At 41.5% G+C, this 22005-nt stretch overlaps 1 protein-coding gene across 6 annotated transcripts in view; it reads right to left on the bottom strand.

The window, feature by feature from the left end:
* Window positions 1-22005, bottom strand: part of TNRC6C (trinucleotide repeat containing adaptor 6C) — a 157235-nt gene that overhangs the window by 107205 nt on the left and 28025 nt on the right. For all 6 annotated transcript variants that reach the window (XM_077459265.1, XM_077459267.1, XM_077459268.1 and 3 more), the window contains exons 2-3: window positions 13442-13541; window positions 13049-13070 (exon numbers count right to left, since the gene is read on the bottom strand). In XM_077459265.1, coding sequence (XP_077315391.1) covers window positions 13049-13070; window positions 13442-13504 — 85 coding nt within the window. In that variant the 5' untranslated portion in view covers window positions 13505-13541. The remainder of the gene's footprint in view (window positions 1-13048; window positions 13071-13441; window positions 13542-22005) is intronic.

Raw genomic sequence — 22005 nt, 5'->3', positions numbered from 1 at the left:
GCAAATTCGCACGGGACCCTTTTTTTGGCCCGCAGCAGAATCGGATCGCATGGGTGTTCACACCATGCGATCCGAGTTTGCAGATCGCACTGCGATATGCGAACTGATCTGGGGGTGTCAGTAACATTTCACTGACACTCCCAGCAGTTCGCATAGGGCAGTGTGAACTGCCGCCGGGAGGCATGCGATGCGGGAACCCGCCGCGGATTCGCGGCGTTTCCGCATCGCTCCAGTGTGAACCCAGCCTAATAAGCGATCATTTTTCTGATCGCCGTATTAGTGTCACAGGTGACGCTAGTTAGGCAGGTAGGTATTTAGGTTCGCCGCAGCTTTTTATAGCGCCAGGGACCCCCATATACTACCGCATAAAGCCCCCTGATTGCCCCCTAGTTAACCCTTTCACCAGTGATCACCATATAACTGTTACAGGTGACGCTGGTTGGTTAGTTATTTTTTTATAGTTTCAGGGCACCCGCCATTTATTACCTAGTCTCACTAGTGTACCCCTAAATTTAGGGGTGTCTACTTTCCAAAATGGGGTCATTTGGGGGGGGGTTTGTGCCATCTTGGCATTTTATGGCCTTCAAAACTGTAACGCCCTTAGAAAGCCTGAAGGCGGTGCTTGGTTTTCGGGGCCCCGTACGCGGCTAGGCTCCCAAAAAGTCCCACACATGTGGTATCCCCGTACTCAGGAGAAGCAGCAGAATTTATTTTGGGGTGTCATTTCACATATGCCCATGGCATGCGTGAGCAATATATCATTTAGTGACAACTTTGTGAAAAAAAAAAAAAAAAAAAAAAAAAAAGTTTGTAATTTTCCCGCAACTTGTGGCAAAATATAAAATATTCCATGAACTCAACATGCCTCTCAGCAAATAGCTTGGGGTGTCTACTTTCGAAAATGGGGTCATTTGTGGGGGTTTTGTGCCATCTTGGCATTTTATGGCCTTCAAAACTGTAATAGGTAGTGAGAAGTAAACTCAAAAATGTACGCCCTTAGAAAGCCTGAAGGCGGTGCTTGGTTTTCGGGGCCCCGTATGCGGCTAGGCTCCCAAAAAGTCCCACATATGTGGTATCCCCGTACTCAGGAGAAGCAGCAGAATTTATTTTGGGGTGTCATTTCACATATGCCCATAGCATGTGTGAGCAATATATCATTTAGTGACAACTTTGTGTAAAAAAAAAAAATTTTTTTTTGTCATTATTCAATCGCTTGAGGCAAAAAAATAAAATATTCAATGGGCTCAACATGCCTCTTATCAATTTCCTTAGGGGGTCTACTTTCCAAAATGGGGTCATTTGGGGGGGTTTTGTACTGCCCTGCCATTTTAGCACCTCAAGAAATGAGATAGGCAGTCGTAAACTAAAAGCTGCGTAAATTCCAGAAAACGTACCTTAGTTTGTAGATGTGACAACTTTTGCGCAAACCAATAAATATACAATTATTGACTTTTTTTTTACCAAAGACATGTGGCTGAATACATTTTGGCCTAAATGTATGACTAAAATTGAGTTTATTGGATTTTTCTAATAACAAAAAGTAGAAAATATCATTTTTTTTCAAAATTTGCGGTCTTTTTACGTTTATATCGCAAAAAATAAAAATCGCAGAGGCAATCAAATACCATCAAAAGAAAGCTCTATTTGTGGGAAGAAAAGGACGCAAATTTTGTTTGGGTACAACATTGCATGACCGCGCAATTACCAGTTAAAGCAGCGCAGTGCCAAAGTGTAAAAAGACCTCTGGTCATTTACCAGCAAAATGGTCCGGTCTGAAAGTGGTTAAGGATTGAAACAATTGGATTTTGTTGTCGGAAAATTTTAGTTAGGCCCGGTTCACACTATTGCGATGGCAGACATAGCATGTAATTTGCAGCGCACTGCTGCTCACATTACATGTGATGTCTGTGCGGTGCGATGTCAGCCATACAGATCGTTTGGCTGATATCGCACCGTATTTGGCACAAACACGCACAGGACCCTTTTTTCTGTTCGGACCAGAATCGGATCGCATGCGTGTTCACACACATGCAATCCGATTCATGTCCGAACTGTCAGTTCGCAGTGCGATATGCGAGCTGAAATGGGGGTGTCATTAACATATGACACTCCCCAGCAGTTTGCATATGGCAGTGTGAACTGTCGTGCGTGTCAGGCGCGATGTGGAAACCCGCAGTTGATTCTCAGGGTTCTCGCATCGCAATAGTGTGAACCGGGCCTTAAACACAAATGACAGCCCTAAAGTTTTTCCTCTCACTCCAGTATACACAATTCCTAATCTGTGTTACAAAACTGTCAGTTATTTACGCACAAGTGCCCAAGTGTGCTTGTGTGATGTGTTGGGGGTTTACTTTACCATCTCAAAAGGGAGGCAGGTGTGACAAGACAAGCCTCTTAACAGTTAGAGACTGGTAGGTATATTTTTAGACCTATTAGACCCTGATGTCTCCCCTGCACTGACACCCTGCACACTGGGAGAACAATGTCCCTTGATCAGTTCATTTTCTGGACATAGCTGGCCAGAATCTGACAGCCGTGCACCTGGAAGTCCTTTGATCCCCAGAGAGCACCTATAACTTACTGTCCATGAGTGTTTGTTTGTTTTTTGCATCAAAAAGCACTGGACGACATCTGGTGTGAACCGGTCCTTAACCAGGAATCAACCTCCCAGTTTATTTGCCCTGGCCCTCGAGTCTCTGGCAATGCAGATTAGAAAATCGCCTTTTGTCCAGAGCCTTAGATTCAGGACACTAGAAGAAAAATCGTCCCTCTATGTAGCTTTGGCGTTTTATTTCTTTGGGATATATTCCAGTGTCCGCATGAATTGGACCAAACTGGTTTGGTCACCCTTAGATCACCAGGCTCGACATTAGCTTACTCCTTCCCATAGAGGTGGGTGGATGAATTTAGGCATTTGGGAGTTTAGGGGACACGCTATACTCAAGCAGCACAATCTACAACGCTGTTCTATAAAACAGTACAACGTGTACTTCAAAATGTTCACATCATGATACATTAATCACTTTTTACCGTGCCTACCACTTTTCCAGATTGGCTGTTGAGCCAATAAGCATTCAAGAAAACCTAAAGACGCAAAACCTTTTTTTTTTTTTCTCTTTTTTAAATAACTGATCAGTTCTCACTGATCTAGACAATCTCAGAAATAAGGAAGGTCTTTGGCGTCTGCTGTGAATGTAAGGGCCTTCTGCCAAACACCATACAGATATCCAAGTTCAAATGAAAGTCCTCAGACTGCAATAGCCAGCAAAGATATAGACATCAGACAAACAAGACCCATCTGTCAGTGTTTGCAAAGTGACAGCCTTTCTCTCTCTGCAGTGCTTCAGCATTTGTAGGCTTGCATGACAGCACTTGTTCGTCAGACCGTCTCTATGGAAACCTCAGAGCCACCGCTCACAAATCTTTCCACACAAGCTAAATGAACTTCTTGTGTGTCACCAATGAGAAACGACTGCACAAGAGTCATTTTCCCATGTCATTGTCTAACAGGCTGACATCTATAAATTGCATTAACTAAAATCTACTCCTAGTAAATCTGACTTCCTTAGAAAACACAGCTAATGGAAATTAAAAGGTTATTAATAATGTTAAATATTTCTATTTCTTCCCTTATTTGTAACCCGATCGGACCTGCAAATGACACTGGTGATGGTGGGACTCCAAGTGGCTCCAGTAAGAACTGTCTGTGTTGCATTCTGTAATTAGATTATCTTGTTTATGCCCTTGAAACATTAAAATGGGGTTCTAAAAGGCAGGTGTCTTTTTTTTACCTTAATGCATGCTATGCATTAAGAAAAAACCTAGGTGTAGCTCCCCCTTATACTTGCCATCTCAATCCAGCGACAGTCACAGGTCTTTCTCTCTTCATTGGCTCACAGACGTGGGAGCCATTGGCTCCTGCTGCTGTCAATTACAGCCAGTGAGCCAATGAGGAGAAAGTGGGGGCCGGGGCTGAGCAGCGCTGTGTGTGAACGGACAATGTCCATTCACATGAGCGTGGCTCGGGAACAAGCCTGCTCGAGTGCCCCCCTAGCAAGAGGCTTGTTATTGGGGGCACAAGTCAGGACCACCAGTGGGGGACCCAAAAAGAATAAAAGAGGATTGAGACTGCTCTCTGCAAAACCATTAAAACAGAGTAGGTAAGTATAACATGGCGGCAAAGCAAGTTGGCACAACCTACACGACCACCCTCCGAACCACCAGAGGAAGCCTGCTCCAGTTCTAGCACCACTACCGTCTTCCCCCTCTATGGTTACGGAGAAGGGAAGTGAAAAGAGCCGGGCCTTTGTTAATCAAGTCTATCTTAATCTGCTGGTGCATTTAATACTACCCTCTCCCCAGACTGACAAAGGGGTCTCCATTGTTCCCCTCTCCAGAGTGGAGACACCCTAAACCAGGGATATGCAATTAGCGGACCTCCAGCTGTTTCAGAACTACAGTTCCCATGAGGCATAGCAAGACTGACAGCCACAAGCATGACAACCAGAGACAGAGGCATGATGGGTAGTTTTGCAACAGCTGGAGGTCCGCTAATTGCATATCCCTGCCCTAAAGCCTTGTACGGAAAAAAAAACAAAAAAAACTGACTGCTGTACTAACAATTTGATTTTAGTACAGCGATCTCCCCTGCTGTGCTTGTGTTCTAACAGGGGGAGGGTCCGCTCCACCAGGACACTCTGGTCAGCGCTCTCAGCCAATGGCTGAGAGCGCTGGTCGGCAGACCTTTTCAGACATGACCCTTTGACAGAAGGCAGCTTCTGTTGGACCGGCTGCAGTACACACAGGCAGAATTTCATCCTGGTTTCTATTGAACCAGCCGATAAGCCTATTACACACAGTGCTGACTGTCAGGTGTTAAAGTGGTGGTAAAGTCTCAAGGTTTTTCACCTCAATTCATTCTATGCATTAAGTTGAAAAAGCTTTTGAGCTGCAGCTGCGCTCCAGATCCCCTTTTCTTACCCGAGCCCAATCCGATCCAGCGATGTGCACGAGCCCAGCAGCCACAGCCGCTGTCTCTCTCTTTATTGGACAGATTGATAGCAGCAGCAACCATTGGCTGCTGTCAATCAAATCCTGTAACACGAGAGCAGGGGGCATCATGGCTGAGTCTCGCTGTCTGTGTCAATGGACGCAGCAGCGGGACTCGGGAGCAAGCCCGCACGGGTGACCCTATGGAAAGACACCCCAGAAAATGAGGATCAGGGCTGCTCTGTGCAAAACCCTTGCACAGAGCAGGCAAGTATAACAGATCTAAGGAAAAGCAAGCTGTAATAGAATCCATTTGTGTTCCTGGGTTTAGGTATGTATGTGTTAAAAGGAAGTAAAATCAGATTTTTTTTAATAAGCTACACAAGCAGTTCTGTCAATCTTCTGTAACGTGGTCCAGTATTTGCTACTTACATAGGATGGAAGTTGTAATACTTTAAGTTTTAATTCTCTGTCCAATAATAATGTGTTCCATACTGGTCAATAAGAACCCCTTTTGGCATGAACGTTTGAGCTGTGACAACCCCAAGGGGACCCGCTTTGAATATATTCTCTTCCAATTCAATAAGCACTTGATCTGTTTTTTTTTTCTTTGTTCTTTTTCTGTACTTACACTTCCTGCTGTATTACGTTGAGGTTCCACAATGAGGTTAAACCACAAGCTAGATGACCAAGACATTAAAATCACTTGAAATGCACCTACCACTTACCCTGAATGTTATACTTGCCTGTTGTACAATGTCTAATAATTCTGAAACACCATTTTAGAATTTGTTTTCACTAAAATATAAAGAGCTTAGCATGCTATAGTGGGAAACAGTTTTTTTTTTTTTGTTTTTTTTTTAAGTACGCTTATACTGGATTCACAAAATAGAACGATTGATATTAAAGTGCTGATGTTGGGGGGGGGGGGGGGGGAAAAAAAAAAAAAAAAAGCACCATAGAACTCCCTGGGCTATTCCCTACTCTATCCAGAAAAGGGCTTTAGCTTTAGATATACACAACCGTTCTGCTATAAGCAAAACAAATCACTTTGCTACTCCATTTCTCGTGTGAGAAGGAGCCAAATCTGCAAAATGCTAACCTTCATGTTATGGCCTGCAGACTAGCAGAGCACAGCTCTTTCCACAACTTCCTAAATTCCCTGCATACTTTGCAGCTTTTACTCTGCCGTATTGTAATTTTCAAGGACTACATATCCCATAGTGCCTTGCTGCAATTCCGGTACAGACTTTGCCTCTTGAAACTCCTCCTCTCAGCACCTTTGTAGTTCAGAAGGCAGGCTCCGATTTCTGTGACACAGCAGCGCCTACTCACAGGACTTAGTGAATGTGTCACAGAATTCAAGGAAGAAAATGTGTGGGGATCTTTACAAAATTAAGTTTACAAGCTATAGATTGCTCAGATTAAACGCAGTAGGCTGGAAGTAACTGATATATGATATGGTAACGAATACCCAGTTTTTAAACTTTGACCGTAGATATGCTTTAAAAAACCCCCATCCGTTTTTTGCTTTTTTCAGGTTTTGCCTGTTGTATACAATATCAGCAGTTGCCCCTCATTTCCGGTTCTGTAGACACAGAGGAGATTTCTCCAAAATTAGGAAAACCATCTTGTCCACTTCTCATCAGAATAGGTGTTCCTCGTTTGGAAGATTTCACCTGAATAAATGTTCTGGTTACAAACTTTGTATTTCGAATCTTCCCCCACGTTGAGCCTAGATTTACACTGGTGCGATGAAGATAAGGCATACAAGTTGCATAGGAATCGCACCACATTCCTGTGCATATCATATGTGAGGTCTGTATTTTGTATAGCTCAAACTGCATCACATCCATAAGAAAATGGTCCAGGAACCTTCCCTCACACCTGAATCACATCACATGGATGTTCCCCACGATGAGATTCTGGCAGTCGCACCGCGTTTTGCACTCCGTTTTGGAGGGACGTTAAGATAATATTGACGACCACAACAGATCGCATAGACGTTGTGCTACTGCAATGCGGGAAACGCACAAGATTCGCTGCCTTTCCTGCATCGCATAAGTGTGAACCAGAGCTCAAAGTTTCGTCATTAGATATACACGCTAAAGTGCCAAAAGTAAATGATCGGACCGCGATTCTGGGCATCTCCAGCAGGTGGCTCCATAAAAGAAACCAGAAATGTTGGTTTCCAACCAAACTAAAAAAAATGCCAAAATGGATCAGTTGCAGACATTCATCATAAAAAAAGTATTTGCTATGAATCAAATAGGGAAATGTTACCTTATGTTTCATTTATGCTTTTGTTGTGTACTGTACACACTTTTGTAAATGCAGCATGTCTTATTCTGATGCATTTGAACTGCTTTTATTCCAGAAGCTCTTATGCCTCTGCATAGGAGGTAAAAAAGTCTCTGTTGCCAACTGGATAAGCTATGACATAGTTGGCATGTTTGACATTACCAGCTGAACAAAAAAATCATGTTCCCTTAAGGCCTTATGCACACTGGTTTATTGTAAATGCTGTTCTGACAGGGGAAGGGGCACTCACCCAAGTTGGCTAAACCAGTTTAGGCAAGTTTAGCAGCGTTTGGGGGTTTATTGCATTGGCCAAAATTTTTATTTACTCTGGCCATTGAAATTAATAAATGCTAAACGCGTCTAGCGTTTGGGCACGTTAAGTAGAATTTGGCTTTTTTTATGCCGAAATGCTCCTCTTCTGAACGTGATCCTTCTGAGTTCAGGAGAGGAGCATTTCACTGCCTCTAAACTCTGCTGCTCCTAAACTCTGGTAAAAGCCTGTGTGTGCATGGACACAAGGCTTTTATTTAGTTGAGTTTAGGGGCTTTGGCCAAAAAAAAAAAAAAAAAAAAAAAAAAAAGGAAAAAAAAGCCTTACTTGTACTTAAAGCCCCACCCCCAACCCCCAGACAGGCAAAGCACACTGGCGGGTACCTCATCCTTTGTGGTCTGATATCATGGCTGAAACAGAGCTGAACTGGAGCAGAACAGGCCGCAGTCACAGGAAGAGTGCATATGCAGCAAGCAGCCACAGGTGGCAATGAGCCCGATGTTAGCTCAACCTGACCGGACGAAAGCAGCAGTGGACTCCTCTGTAGTGAGGATGACAAAAATCAGTATACAGAAGGGCAGTCATGTAGCACCTTTTCCCCACCCACATAAAAGACAATGTGCCCTGGGCAGCTGCCCCTTCCCATCACAGGTGTCACCTCTTCTATGTCATCTCTCTGGCTTCCACAGAGACCACATCCAGTCACAGAACTTCTATGATGGCAGCTCCAAGCATTTGTATGTCATTACTTTTTTTTATACATCCCGTCTATATCCGGCTGAGACGTCCTAACATTGTCCAATAGGAGTGCAGAACTCCTTCCCTGTCAATTATCCTGCATCACTTGTTACAATATGACCGTTACTATCATCGCTTTTTTCCCCCAGTCTAGGGAAATAGCAAATGGAGCAGGATTAGGGTGAGGGGATATAGCAGGGAGGTAGTGATTGGCAGAATATGAAAAAGAAGAAGGACATGGCATGGAAATATTTGGAGTGCATAGCAAAATATGGGCACAGGAACATAGCTGTGAATATTGGTCGTAGCATCAAAGGGGTGTAGTTAGAGTGTGAGCCCACCCACAGTATACACTACACATTGGACAACATCACTGATTGGCCATTTATCGGTGTACTAATTTATGTTTTATAACACATTTACTATTTGTATACTCCTTCCCCTTTTGTTTTTGCAGATACCTAGATTCCGGTTGGTTCTTCCCTTGATGCTGCTCAGGCCTCTTTTTGGGAGGCAGGCTCAGACGAATTGGAGGGGGAATCTCTGATGTGGGCACGGCTTATTTTCGTTTTGCTTTGGCTACATGGCGCTGTATTGACGTTCTAGTTTCCTTTTATCTGTTGAGCTATGATTTTTTTTTTTTTTTTTTTTACAACTGACATATGACACAAGGTCAGTATGGATACTTGCATGCACACTTTTTTCTTTCTTTTTGTTATAACCTTTATGACACAAGTTATGTTACATTATGAATTTTGATTTGCGTTTGTAATTGTGTGTTTATTGATATTATGTATTGTATGTATTGATCTGGAATGTCTCAGCCCATTTACCCTGAAGACGACCTCTACCTCATGCATCCAAACGCATTGGATTTCGTCTGCGTTTTCGACATGTTTATTTGGGCTTTCTTCCTCATTGTTTGTTTTCCATGTTTGTCCTCATTATGTGTGTCAATTGTATTAATGTTGTTGATACGTTGTAATGTTACAAAAATCCCCTATGCCGTAAGAGTTTCTGGTCCATTAAAGTCCCATCTTTTGAGGAATTCAGTTTTTACATGTTGTACTGGGGATGTGGACCTGAACTATCTATCTCTTTCCCAATTAGTTGGCAATTAACCCCTTCTCGTTACATTTGTCTCGGTCCTAACCTTGCACACACAAAATATTCTGTAAATACTAGGTCATAAACAAGTCTTACAGACACATATAAACCTCAAGACAAAATAAAAAAAAAACTCTTCCATTGCATATACTCCTCATCTCAGCCTTAAAGAACACGAAGGGTGACATGGCAATCAGGAGTACAGCAATTACATATTACACCTTTAAACCTCAGATCTCCCCCCCCCCCCCCAAACTTCGCTCCAGAAGTTACCCCTTCAGGCAGATAGGCCAGAACATGCCTTAAGAATTGGTAGACATGTTTATGTGCATGGGAATTTAACAGCTCGCTAGCTTTCTGGCAGGGTCAATAGGAATTTTTTTAAACTTATCAGACAGATATAATGCAACGCTTTTAATGGTATATCAAAAGACTAAATGGAAGCAAAAAGCAGAAGTTCATTGTTGAGGTTTACATACCCCCTTAAGGCTAGCAGTCAGGGCATGTGCAATAATACAATTTAACGTAATTACACTGAAAACCCATGTCTAAATATTCCAGTGCCAACTTCCCCTTGAAGGTAGATGTTAAACCCCCTGAGTTTAGCAAAAAAAAAACAAACATTTTTTTAAATGTAACAAAAGGCTCTAAATTATTAAAACTGAAATTAAAAGTGGAGAAATCGATTTGATGTGTCAGACGGTATGCAAGTAACACTGTCAGTATCTGGACCTCCATTCCATGTTCTCATTGCACAAAAACAGGAAAAATCTCTGTAGTTGAGATAGGTTTGTCTTTTTTGTTTGTCTTACGATTTTCTTTCAAACTGACTAATTCACAGCTATCCACTGGGATACCCACTGGAGGGTAGACCCGTACTATAAGTGGCTGAACCGGAGCCAATGAGCTCTCTGAATGATTACGTCCATTTTAGTGCTCTGTACCAACAAATGTTCAAGTCTTAGGAAATCCTGGAATTGTATTTCACAAGAATTGAATGCAGGCACAGCCAGACACCTAGCACTTTCCAAACAAGGCCACAAATGCAGCCCCATATATCTATGGAAAGGTGTTCTGTAAGTAAAAGATAGGAAACAAAACTGATGAGCTTCCTGGTAAACCCTTAATAAGTCACTCTCTCGTGCCATTAAGAATATAAAACTGGAAACACATTTATATTTCCTCCATTACACAGCTACTTCTGTATTGCATTATGTGTTGAACAAAAAAAAATCTACTTTTCTCTTTAGTGTAACATCACACTGATTTTTTTAGTGTTGTCTCCATGCAGTATTATTTTTCTGCCACAAGATGTCCTCAGTCTTCCGATTTGAATGAATGCCAGCATCATTCAGCTCATCTCCTTTTAGCCCAGACAGTACAGCAATGAGCTCACCTGTCACTCTGCTTCCTCCTCATGTCAGCATGCGCCTTGCAAGCACCTGAACTTATTAACTACTTGTGCTGCTTCTTCCCCACACACTCAGTCCTGCTGTACAAAGCCTGCAAGAGGCTAATACTAGGCCAAAATGTAGGCAATTACATTGCTTGCTTTTTAGAAGCATATCTAATGATGTAGCATCAATTTAGCAACTGCACTCATTTTTATTTAGCATTTAAAAAAAAATAATTTTAAACTAGTAAATTGCTAGGCATTTCTGATAAAAAGGTCATCATGCTTCGCAACTACTACAAAACCATAAAAAAAAAAAAAAAAAAAAAACTATTAATCCCACTGATACCAGCGATAGGGCCCTAGTCCCGACCCCCCCCCCCCCCCCCCCATTACCAAAGATGCATTGTTCATTACCACTGTCCGACCCCCCTATAGTCTGGGAGGACAGTAAACTGGCTCTTTGTTCTTTGAACCAATCAGCTTCCTGGGGGTTTTTTTTTTTTTTATATCAAATCCTAATTGAACAAGCTGAAATTAGAAGAAGTTGATTGGCTACCATGCACAGCTTGCACCAGACTTTGCACTCTCCAGTTTTGCCCAGGTTCACACTGATCTGCAGGAGTTCAGCTGAACGCGCACAATTTCACTCCTGTCCCAGGTTTCTGCACAGATGTCAATGTAGATCGCAGCCTGAAATCGCAAAAAGTAGTACAGAAGCTACTTTTTGAAATCGGTGCAGAGACGCAGAGTCGCACCGATTAGTACAGTGCCATTGACGGCAATTACTGTTGATTTGACATGTTAAATTGCATGTCAAAACGCTCCAGTGTGAACCAGGGCTTTAGTAGATTAACCCCAATGAGTACTTTAAAAACGTGACATGCAGAGGGGTAGAAAATCTATTTTTAAAGGCCAGGTTCACCTTTGTACAAAAAATAAATGCACATCTTATTGCAAGTAATAAAAATGTGCAATTATTTTTTGTAGTAGGAACTGGTAAAAGCATTGCACCAGTGATCAAGAGATGCCACGCAGGTCTCCTCCACACTGTAAGTATCTGCTTACTCATACAACCTGTATGGGTAAGCCGAAACATTCTGACAAGAAGACTCAATGAGCTATCACAGCCCCCCACAGTGCCGTGGTAGTTCATTGTGAACTACAAGCCGAGGGAATTGGGGAGGGGCTACAGGAGTGGGAACATGTTACTTGTTCTACTTTAAAAATCGGGTGGCACATGTAACATATTCCCAAAGGTGAACTTATCCTTTAAATTGGTTAAGCTGAGCTCTAAATCTACTGGCAAATGGACTTTAGTATGACAAAATTGTGTCATTTTCCTAGGTACCATGCCTGTAGTATCTTAGCACCAGAATCTAGGTAACATATTCCTGAAATCTCCAGTACACTCAAATGATAATGAATAAGAAAACCTAAATGGCAGTAAGGGATCAAAATATATGCTGTCCGCAATAGAGATAATTAGGCAAACCTTGTGTTTGTCCCTCTGAAATGCATAACTAAAACTGCTTCACCTACGCGAGGTACAAGCAGACAACTTGCACTGACAGTCTGAAGGATCCCTACATTGCAATGCTTTTGAGGCTGCTACAAAAATAAAAATACTCAAAATGCACATTTTTTTACCTGCAAAAAAAAAAAAAAGTGCATTTATTATTATTATTTTTTTTTTTTTTTTAAAGTGAACTTCCTTAAAAAAAAAAAAAAAAAAAGTGTAAAAAAAAAAAAAATAAGAGCAAACGTCCCATGTAATATGACCATTTTGGACATTACTATATGATTAATTCATGCATACAGGACCAAGTAATTAAATATGACACTAAAACTGCTCGTTGTGATCTGGCTTGATTTACGTCAATATCTTCTGCATATTACTGCTTAGGATAATGTTTAAAAAAATTGATTGGAGATCTCTCTCTCTCTCTCTTAGAACTTGGCGAGAACATTTTTTTATGTCAATATAAGCAAAGAAGATTTTTGTCTAGTTACACCGAGTTCTTTGTGAATCAAACGTGTAGGAAGATGGATGTCCTGTTAACAAGTAAATGGCATCCATACAAGCATGAAGGCTGCAGGCAGCATCACTGTCTACAGGCCCTGAATTTCAATGAGAATAGGGACTCTGTCCTTAGCCATGTCCAGACAGGCAGCAAGATTGACAACCAGCAGCTAGGGAACTCACAGAGCTCTGAAATGCATGTTGTAAAAAGGAAGATTCTCACTAACCTTTGTTTTTTTGTTCAGCAGCCTGCAACAGATAAAAGAAGAAAAAAAAAAAAAAAAAAAAAAGGGTTTAATTAAAAAGGTGAAAATACAAACTGGAATAAAAAAAAAAAAAAAGGAAAAGACCCCCTGCCGTACTTTAAGTAGAAAGTGCATGCAATGGCCACTTTACAACTAATTGTCCCCTTTCCACATTGTGTTCAAGAACCTCTGAGGTTCAAGGTATCTTAAAAAAAAAAAAAAAAAGTAGTACTTTTTGTACTCGAATTTTCCCATGCGTGTTTAAGATCTTTCTGGGAATTAATCCATCTACTGAGGTCCAAGCTTGTGTTCTAATGAGAGGAAAATCTAGCCAAAAAAAAAAAAAAAAGAAGCAAACAAGCAGTGAACACTGACCTTTTTCTGAGTATTTTCCTTCTTCTTCTTTTCTTCTTGCTTTTTCTTTTTCTTTTCTTCCATCAAATGTTCCTCTTTTTGAGACTCTGGCTCTATGTCCCTAAAGAAAGCAAAAATTAAGGAAAAAAAGAAAAAAAAAAAAAAAAAGTTTCATAAATCATTTTAATAAGACACAATACCACAATATAGTGTTCTTGACATCAAGTTTTTAGAGTTAACAAATCTCACACTTTTAGAAATGTAATTTTTTTTTTTATAATTTTTAAATCTGCAGCTCCAACTAAAATATCATCTGGAAAGTCCTGTTATAGGGTGACCACACATTGTTCCCATCTCCCGGTTGTGCTTCTGCTTGGTTACCCTGCCATACAGACTACCAATGTCTACTACATTTGGCTGTTTCACTGCACATTACACAGGCATGGTTCATCGTTGTCCCCATAAAAAATAAAAATAAAAAGCCATGAAGTCATCATCATGGGTCTGCATGAGGAGGCTGCAAAAGGGACTGCAGAAGATGAGCAGCACAGATGCCAAAGGTAAAAAAATAAAAATAAAAAATACAATACTTTTCACTTTTTAAGGCAGTTTACTGTATGACGTGCATTAGCAAACTAAGGGTATTATTTACTAAAGGCAAATACACTTTGCACTACAAGTGCAAAGTGCACTTGAAATTGCACTGAAAGTGCAGTTGCTGTAGATCCAAGGGGGGCATGCAAGGAAAATAACATGATTGGATGATAAAATCAGCAGAGCTTCCCTTCATTTTAGATCTTCCCCTCAGATCTACAGCGACTGCACTTCCAAGTGCACTTTCAGTGCAATTTCAAGTGCACTTTACACTTGTAGTACAAAGTGGATTTGCCTTTAGTAAATAACCACCTAAATGTCAGTTAGAATTCACAACCACTTTCATGGGTTTGCCTAACCCAACCTATTCCAGCTTCTGGATTATGCTAGACAGCTAAACCAGCAGTCTTGGGAAGTTTGGCGAGATTCCTACGTTTGAATTTTTAAACCTACACATCTGCTTTAGTCATTACAAGGGGCCTCACTCTCAGCTCTGGACTTTTATTTTGTATTATAACAAATGTGACAAAAAGGAAAAGGGAAGCACCAAAATCATGGGAGGGAGGAGGTAAGATCTTTCTAGTTAAACCCCCGAGACATAAGAAGCCACTGGATGATCTATACCAGTGGTTCTCAACCCTGTCCTCAAGTACCCCGACAGGCCAGGTTTGCAGGTTTTCCTTTATTTTGCACAGATGCTTTAAATCAGTCAAAGGCTTGGTATTTGGGACAGCTATTTTATCTAGGAGAAATTCCCAAAACATGGTCAGTTGGGGGTACTTGAACCACTGATCTAGATCACTATAGCTAAAATAAAAAAAAAGGATTTATGCCGCGTGCACACGACCAGACTTTGATGGACTAGGTCTGACAGTCTTCCCGATGGACTTTCCGAACGAGAGGACTTGGCCACACACGACCGGACTAAGTCTGTTCAAAAGGCCATTCGTTTTGAACATGACGACGTAAACGGGACTAAACAAGGAAGTTCAATAGCCAGTAGCTGCCCTGCGTTGTATTTAGTCCATTGGACTAGCACAGAGACGAACAGTTTGCACGCTAGTAAGCAGAGTCCAGACAGATTTGAAACATGTTTTTCTAGGTTCATCTGACTTTTGGGGGAAGAAAAAAAAAAAAAAAAAAAGTCCTCCGGAGCCCACACACGATCAAATTGTCCGACCAAGTCTGCTGGAAAGGCATAAAGCAGACAGATCATTTACATTGCACCCACTGTTGTATACACAGTATTCAGAGTCACAACTGTAATTTAAGATTTTTATGACAAACTACAGACCTAAAATTGTTATACACTAGTATAAAACAACATCAATCCTAAAGAATAAACAGCCTCTAACACCTTGTACAAACCGGTCACGTTCATAAAAAAACTGAATAAAAACCTATAGAATGGAGAGCAGCTCCTAAAGAGTGTAGGTTATAGGAAGCCTGTACACAGTTCTCTTGACTGTCATCCAAAGCCATGATCTGCTGGTGCAATCAGGAAACACAAGCAGATCAGGCCTGGGATCGCAGTCAAGAGAACTGGGTGTACAGGCTGTAATCCGAGGCCTCGAGTTACAGCTGCTTCTACCTGCCAAGCACTGCAGGGTTAACAGGCCCAGATTAGCAACTAAGTCGCAGATTGCCTGGTGGTACATAAATCCTGCTGGAGCCCCCGATGGGAGCAGTGTTAGGCTAACACACAATATTTCAATCTAACCAAAATCCTAGTTTGCACTATCTGCTCCTTTGATCAGGCTCAGTTTAAATGCTTTTTTTTTTTTTTTTGTTTACCTTTATTGCTATAGTTAAAAAGGTAGCACAGCTCAAGCTTGCATTCTTCAGTAGATGGTTGGGCTCATTTGCTATGAAAAAATAAAAATAAAAAAAAATAAACCTGTTTCTGCGGCTTAGGATTCAACTGAGACCCAAAGTCGCAGGACATGTGAAGCGGAGGTGTTACTCCGCAATCCCAGATTTTCTGGGTGCAATCCACCCTCCTTCCTCTGAGCCAGGATCCAGATCCGATCCAGCTTCAGTATCCAATGGGGCTGAACTCTTCACAGTCACAATTACATGTGGAAGAAGCAAAACCAAGATGGCATTAAAACGCTTTGTACCTGGGCCATTTCTGACACGTCACTCCTACATTTTTTGCTAGAAAATTACTTGAAACCTCCAAAAACGTTTTCTTCTTTTTAGCAGAGACCCTATAGAATAAACTGGTTGGTGTTGCAATTTTTTTTACGTCGCACATTAATTGTGCAAGCGTTTTTTCAAATAAATTTTTTGGGGGAAAAAAACTTTTTTTTTTTAAATTAATGAAAAACACACACCAACCATTAAAGTTAGCCCAATTTTTTGTATAATGTGACAGATGATATTACACCAAGTAAATGGATACCCAACATCAAGCATTAAAATTGCATCTGCCTGTGGAATGGCAGCAAACTACGGTGCTTAAAATTCTCCATAGGCGACGCTTTAAATGCCTTTACAGGCTACCAGTTTAGCGTTGCACAGGAGGTTTGGTGCTAGAATTATTGCTCTTGCTCTGAGGTTTGCGACACCACCTCACATGCGATCACCGTTTACATATGCGTGAGTAAGGTATGTGTTCGCATTTGCGCATTTTTTTTTTTTACATATATTTTTAAACTAACTTTATTGCTATCACAAGGGATGAACAATATCCCTTGTGACAGCATGGGCCATGACAGGTCCTCTTTATGGAGAGATTTGGGATCTATTAGACCCCCAAGTCTCTCCGCTGGCCCACCATGCAGCCGATCAGACACAGATCAGTCCAATCAGCTGCTTCCCTGGCCGCTGGGGGTCAGGTAAACAAAAGGGGTGGAACCAGAAGTGATAAACTTGCCGTTCCTGGTTTACAGGGTTACAGAGAGGGGAATGATGTCAACTCCCCTATCACTGTACGCATTGCTCCCGGCCTCTGCGATGGGACCAGAGAGGCGACGGGTGAACCCCCTTCCACCACCCACAGAAGTGATCAAGTGGCTAATTAGCCACTTTTATCACTTTTGCCTGAAAATAATGATACAGGGATGATGCCTGTAGGTGCAGGCATCATCCCAGTACCAATAGGTACCTTGAGTAGGAAGTTGTTAAAGTGGAGCTTTTAGTCAGAAAATTAAGTCTTGCTAGATCACTTCAGGCTGGCCCCTTTTGCAGGTAGTCATGTTAAACAGTAAAAATAAGTGCTACATTGTTTAAAGCCCAGTAATACACTGTCACCCTGCTCTGCACAGGCTTGGTTGCTCTCTATTTTTCAAAACGGTGCTGAAAATTAGAGGATCTGCTGACAGCCTAAAGATTTACTGCTGCTCCGGGACTCTGGCAAAATAACAGCCTCCAGCAAGAAAAAAATAATAAAAAAAAATAAAAAAAAACACACAGGAGCAATGCTGGAGCAGCACACACTCATTTTGGTAGCATATTTATTATTGTGGAATGTATGGACCTTGCTACAGGTTATTATTTTTTTTATCAAGTTGTTATGGGTAAAGTTCCGCTTTAAAAATAAACATAAAGCCACAACATGAATAGCGCACATCAGAGACTTCTTCAGGAGACATTCTGAAAATGTGGAAGCTCATGGGTTTGTTTATAGCGAGCCCTTGTTTTGGACATGAATCACTCCAAACATTGGATCTCACAAGGGGTGGGCTCCATTGGAGTCCGCTGCTCCGCGGATAATTTGTTCGCTGAACAGGCGGATGGCTGGTCCAGGTTTGCTCATGCAGAGCAGACAAAGCCTACTCTCTTCTATGGGCGGTCACATGTAAACAGACCGCTTGTCCGCCATCAGTCTATTTTTAGCGGGTAGGATGTCGGCAGGCGTCAAACACATGTCCATTAACTCCCGCCGTTCCATAGAGGAGACTGGGGGGGGGGGGGGGTCCACCTTAAAAAAAATTGACAGGCGGACCCGATTGGTCAGCTAGTGTGAAAAGGGCCTAAGACAATTATAATTTCTTTGCTGGTTCACAGGTATGCAAACTAACTTGTCAACAGGCAAAAACATTTTTTTTATATTATATACACACACACATACATATATACACACACACACACACACACGCCAGTTAGCCTACCAGCATGTCTTTGGAGTGTGGGAGGAAACCGGAGTACCCTGAGGAAACCCACACAGGCACAGGGAGAACATGCAAACTCCAGGCAGGTAGTGTCGTGGTTGGGATTTGAACCAGCGACCCTTTTTTCCGACAGGCAAGAGTGCTAACCACTACACCACTGTGCTGCTGTTGTGCGAGTTGGTCTGGGGGGATCAGACCGATGGCCTAGGCTTGTGGCCTGAAGCATTCTAGTGGCAAGAGTGAGCCAGGAGGTTGAAGTTGTTTGACATTTCTCAAAGATGGTGGATACCCCTACTGGTTCCTGTGAACGTTTTTGTTTTTAATCAAAAAAGTGGGACAACCAGCCCTAAAATTGCATTTATGGGGTGGACTGAACTCACTGGGAAGCACTACCGCTGCGCTAAACAACTCAACATCATATATACACTATGGACAATAAAAGAACGCCAAAATATATTGCCCTTGTGTAAAAATGCCACAACTGTGAGCTCAGCAAGCAGCTTCATAGTAATTAATAGCCCAAGTTACAACCCATAACGTCCAATACAGCACACATCAAAGTCCATTACTGGAAAACAATGCAGTGATCACTTCTGATGTCAGGAATTGGCGTGCGTTCTGAACACTGACACTCGCTCCAAAGTAAATTATACTGACAAACACTGTGGCGGTATATTTATGGGATCTTGCCCACCCCCCCCCCCCCCCTAAAAAAAAAAACATGCATTAGATGACTGTACAAAGAGGTGTTTAATTTTGGTTTGCTTTTGAACTTGGGGGGGCGCGGTAGAATTGTACATATTAAATTATACATATATAGTGAGCATTAGTCTATTAAAAAAAATAAAAAAATAAAAAAAGTATAAATATACACACACACAGAGATTACCTGTGTCAGGTTTTTAAACAAATTCCAGTCAATCAAAAATAAAACTATTCAACACCCCCAAGTCAAGAGAAATGTCCATCGACAACAGGGATGGGCCGTGGTCTGGGTCTGGACCCGGACAGTGTGACGGTCCTGTCCGGTCCGCGGCCACCACTTAGCAGCTATGTGAGCTCTCCCAAGTCTCCCACCTGTCCTCACAGCAGGCGGGGGCAGGAGGCGCTACAAATCAGGACAAAGAGCAGGAATCTCTTGTGGGTAATCACCTGCTTGTTAACATAACAAATTCGGCAACTCCCGCCCCGAGTCCAGCTCTGCAGCTCCTCCCACCCTCTGCCCTGCTGTGAGGACGACCGTGGTGGGCAGGAGAGCCAACACAGGTGATAAGTGCCTCTGCCAGTGCAGGGGAGGATTACAATGAAAGGTGCACTCTGATGTAAGGGGCAGTGTGATGTGAAGGGCAAAGCAACATAAAAGGGGCACTCCAATGTAAGGGGGGGGGGGGGGGGGGGCTATGATGTAAAGGGGGAAAAAAGTGATGTTAAGGAGGCTTGTGAGGTGGGGGATGAGGATACTGGTGTAAAGAGAAGAGGGGGTCTGATGTAAAGGTGCCATGATGTGACAGGTAGGCTAAAGAAACTGATGTACAGGGGGGGGGGGGGATATTATATTGCAAATACGGCTGCAACTAAAGATTATTTTCATGGTCGATTATGGTTTTGATTAAATCGGAGATATATAAATATAATAAATACATCCAGAAGTGGGATATATGGGCTTTATAACTTGGTGTCAGACATGAAGCTATATGAAAGGTGGAAGAGGGATATACATTTTAAATTAAATTAGTACTAAAGGCGGAGCCATTTCTCTTTTTCATGGATATGATCATTTCAAATATAAATGCACAATACTGGTAAAAGTTTACTTTAAATGTAAAATGCCTTATATTTCCTCCAGTCTGTCAGCCTCCCACCTTATCTGGGTTCAGATGCTGACCTTCCCTGCACACAGTATTTAAAAGTTTTTTTTTTTTTTTTTTTTTTGTGTTTAACAATATACATGTTATACTTTCTTGCTCTGTAATGGTTTTGCACAGAGCAGCCCTGATTCTCCTCTTCTGGGGTCCCCTCCCTTGCCTTCAGAGTGCCCCAGTAGCAAGTGTGTACGTACACCATTAGAGGACATATACTGTATATATACTATTAGAATGTGAATCTGGTAAATATCAGGCTCAGAGATCAAATTTTTTTTATTATTAAAAACAAAGTCTTCCTTAAAATAAAAATTGTAATTTTAAGAACGTTCGTTTTTAATCGTTAGTGGGTCAAATGGACGTTCATTTTCAACCACAGTGACGGAAAAATTTGGAAATAGAAAACTGCTTGGTCAAAGAAATTTTCAGACAGTGTATGTGGTTTTCATTCAGAAATTACATTCATTTTAAAAACAGAATGTTAAAAACCAAGTGAGAATTTCAAACATCCTTTCATTCAGCGAATGTACAAAGATTTTTGTCTGAATATTCTCGTCTGAAAATTGATCCGTGTGGCCAGCATAAGGCTCGGTACACACTTATGCAGTTTACGTTTGATCTGTTTCTGCAGTGCTTTTTGCACACGCGACTTGCGTTTTTGCAATTTTTTTTTGGCCAATTTGTTGTTGGGCAGAATAAAAAACACAAATTGCTGCAAAAAAGCATTACATACTTCTCTGCAGCTTCTCTATTAAAGTATTTTGAACCAAAAAAGCACCGTTTTGCATGAACGTGTCCCATAGGAAATCATGTGTATGAACTGTAGTGCGTTTCTGCAAAAAAACACATAGATGTGAACCAGGTCTAAGACATTTAGTAACATAATGGGGTTAAAAAAAATAAAAATAAAAAAAAATAAAAAAAGAAGAGCAGATGATCACTACTGTAAGGGGTTCATATTTTTTTTACTGTAGAACTGTAAAAGTAATATTTACAATAGTGATTATTTGCTCTTTTTGTACTATAAAGGGCTCTTTTTTTTTAACCCCCATTATGTTACTGGCCGATCAATTATGAAAATATTCATCGATTAATTTCATAATTGATTAGTAGTTTCAGCCCTAGTATAGAGTGCCCCTACAGCCCAGGACTACATGTCCCATGAGGCATTGCTTCTCACACATTCACATGTTCTCAAGCACTTACTGACATGTATGGACAGTGTACTGAGCTGTATCTGTGCTGCATTGCATTTCCTGATATGTAAACAAATAATGCATTCTGTATGCAAACGAATCGGTTGGCATTTTAATGGATTATGAAAATAGTTGACAACTACTCTAATAATCGATTAGTTGTGTCGGGAATAATGGCAAACATGAGATTCGAAAGACTTCTAATCTACAAAATTAGGATTCTTTTGTACAGATTAGATTACTGTCACATGCTCACTCAGATCAGAAGGGAGAATGGAGCATGGAAGAGGCAACTAAAACCAACAACTGGCTTCTTGTATCATTAGATTAAATAGAAAACAAGCCCTTATTCACGCGGGGAATTCTACAGCATACGCCAATGCGAGAGCCATGTTTACACGCACAGGGATGCATAAGTGTTCTCTGCATCCCCATTGAAGTCAGTTGGGACATAGCGGCTGCACAGACACAGCTGCTGCTCCCAGTCCGACAACACCTGTGCATCCCAGTGTGGGCAAACAACACGGCCCTTACATGGGTGTGTGCTGTGGTACGCCCTCTGTGAACGAGGCAGATAAAATAAACTGGTGCTTGGAAAAAATAAAATGGAAAAAGAAATTTAAAAAAATAAAGTATAAAAACATCTTTTCAAAACAGTTTTTGCATATTTACAGATTACGTTGGGGGAAAAAATAAAAATAAATGGACTTTTGGTTTAAAAAGGATGCATCGCCACAAATGCCAAAAGCACAAATCTGACACACACACAGTAGGCAATTAGTGTGTTCCATTTCCCTCTGATAAAGGTTAAGGAATAT

Source organism: Lithobates pipiens, unplaced genomic scaffold (assembly GCF_037356315.1).
Source record: "Lithobates pipiens isolate NorthernLeopardFrog02 unplaced genomic scaffold, aLitPip1_a1.2 Scaffold_28, whole genome shotgun sequence".
Lineage (NCBI taxonomy): Eukaryota > Metazoa > Chordata > Amphibia > Anura > Ranidae > Lithobates > Lithobates pipiens.
Note: the sequence above shows the minus strand (reverse complement) of the source record. Positions and strands in the feature narration are given on the sequence as shown.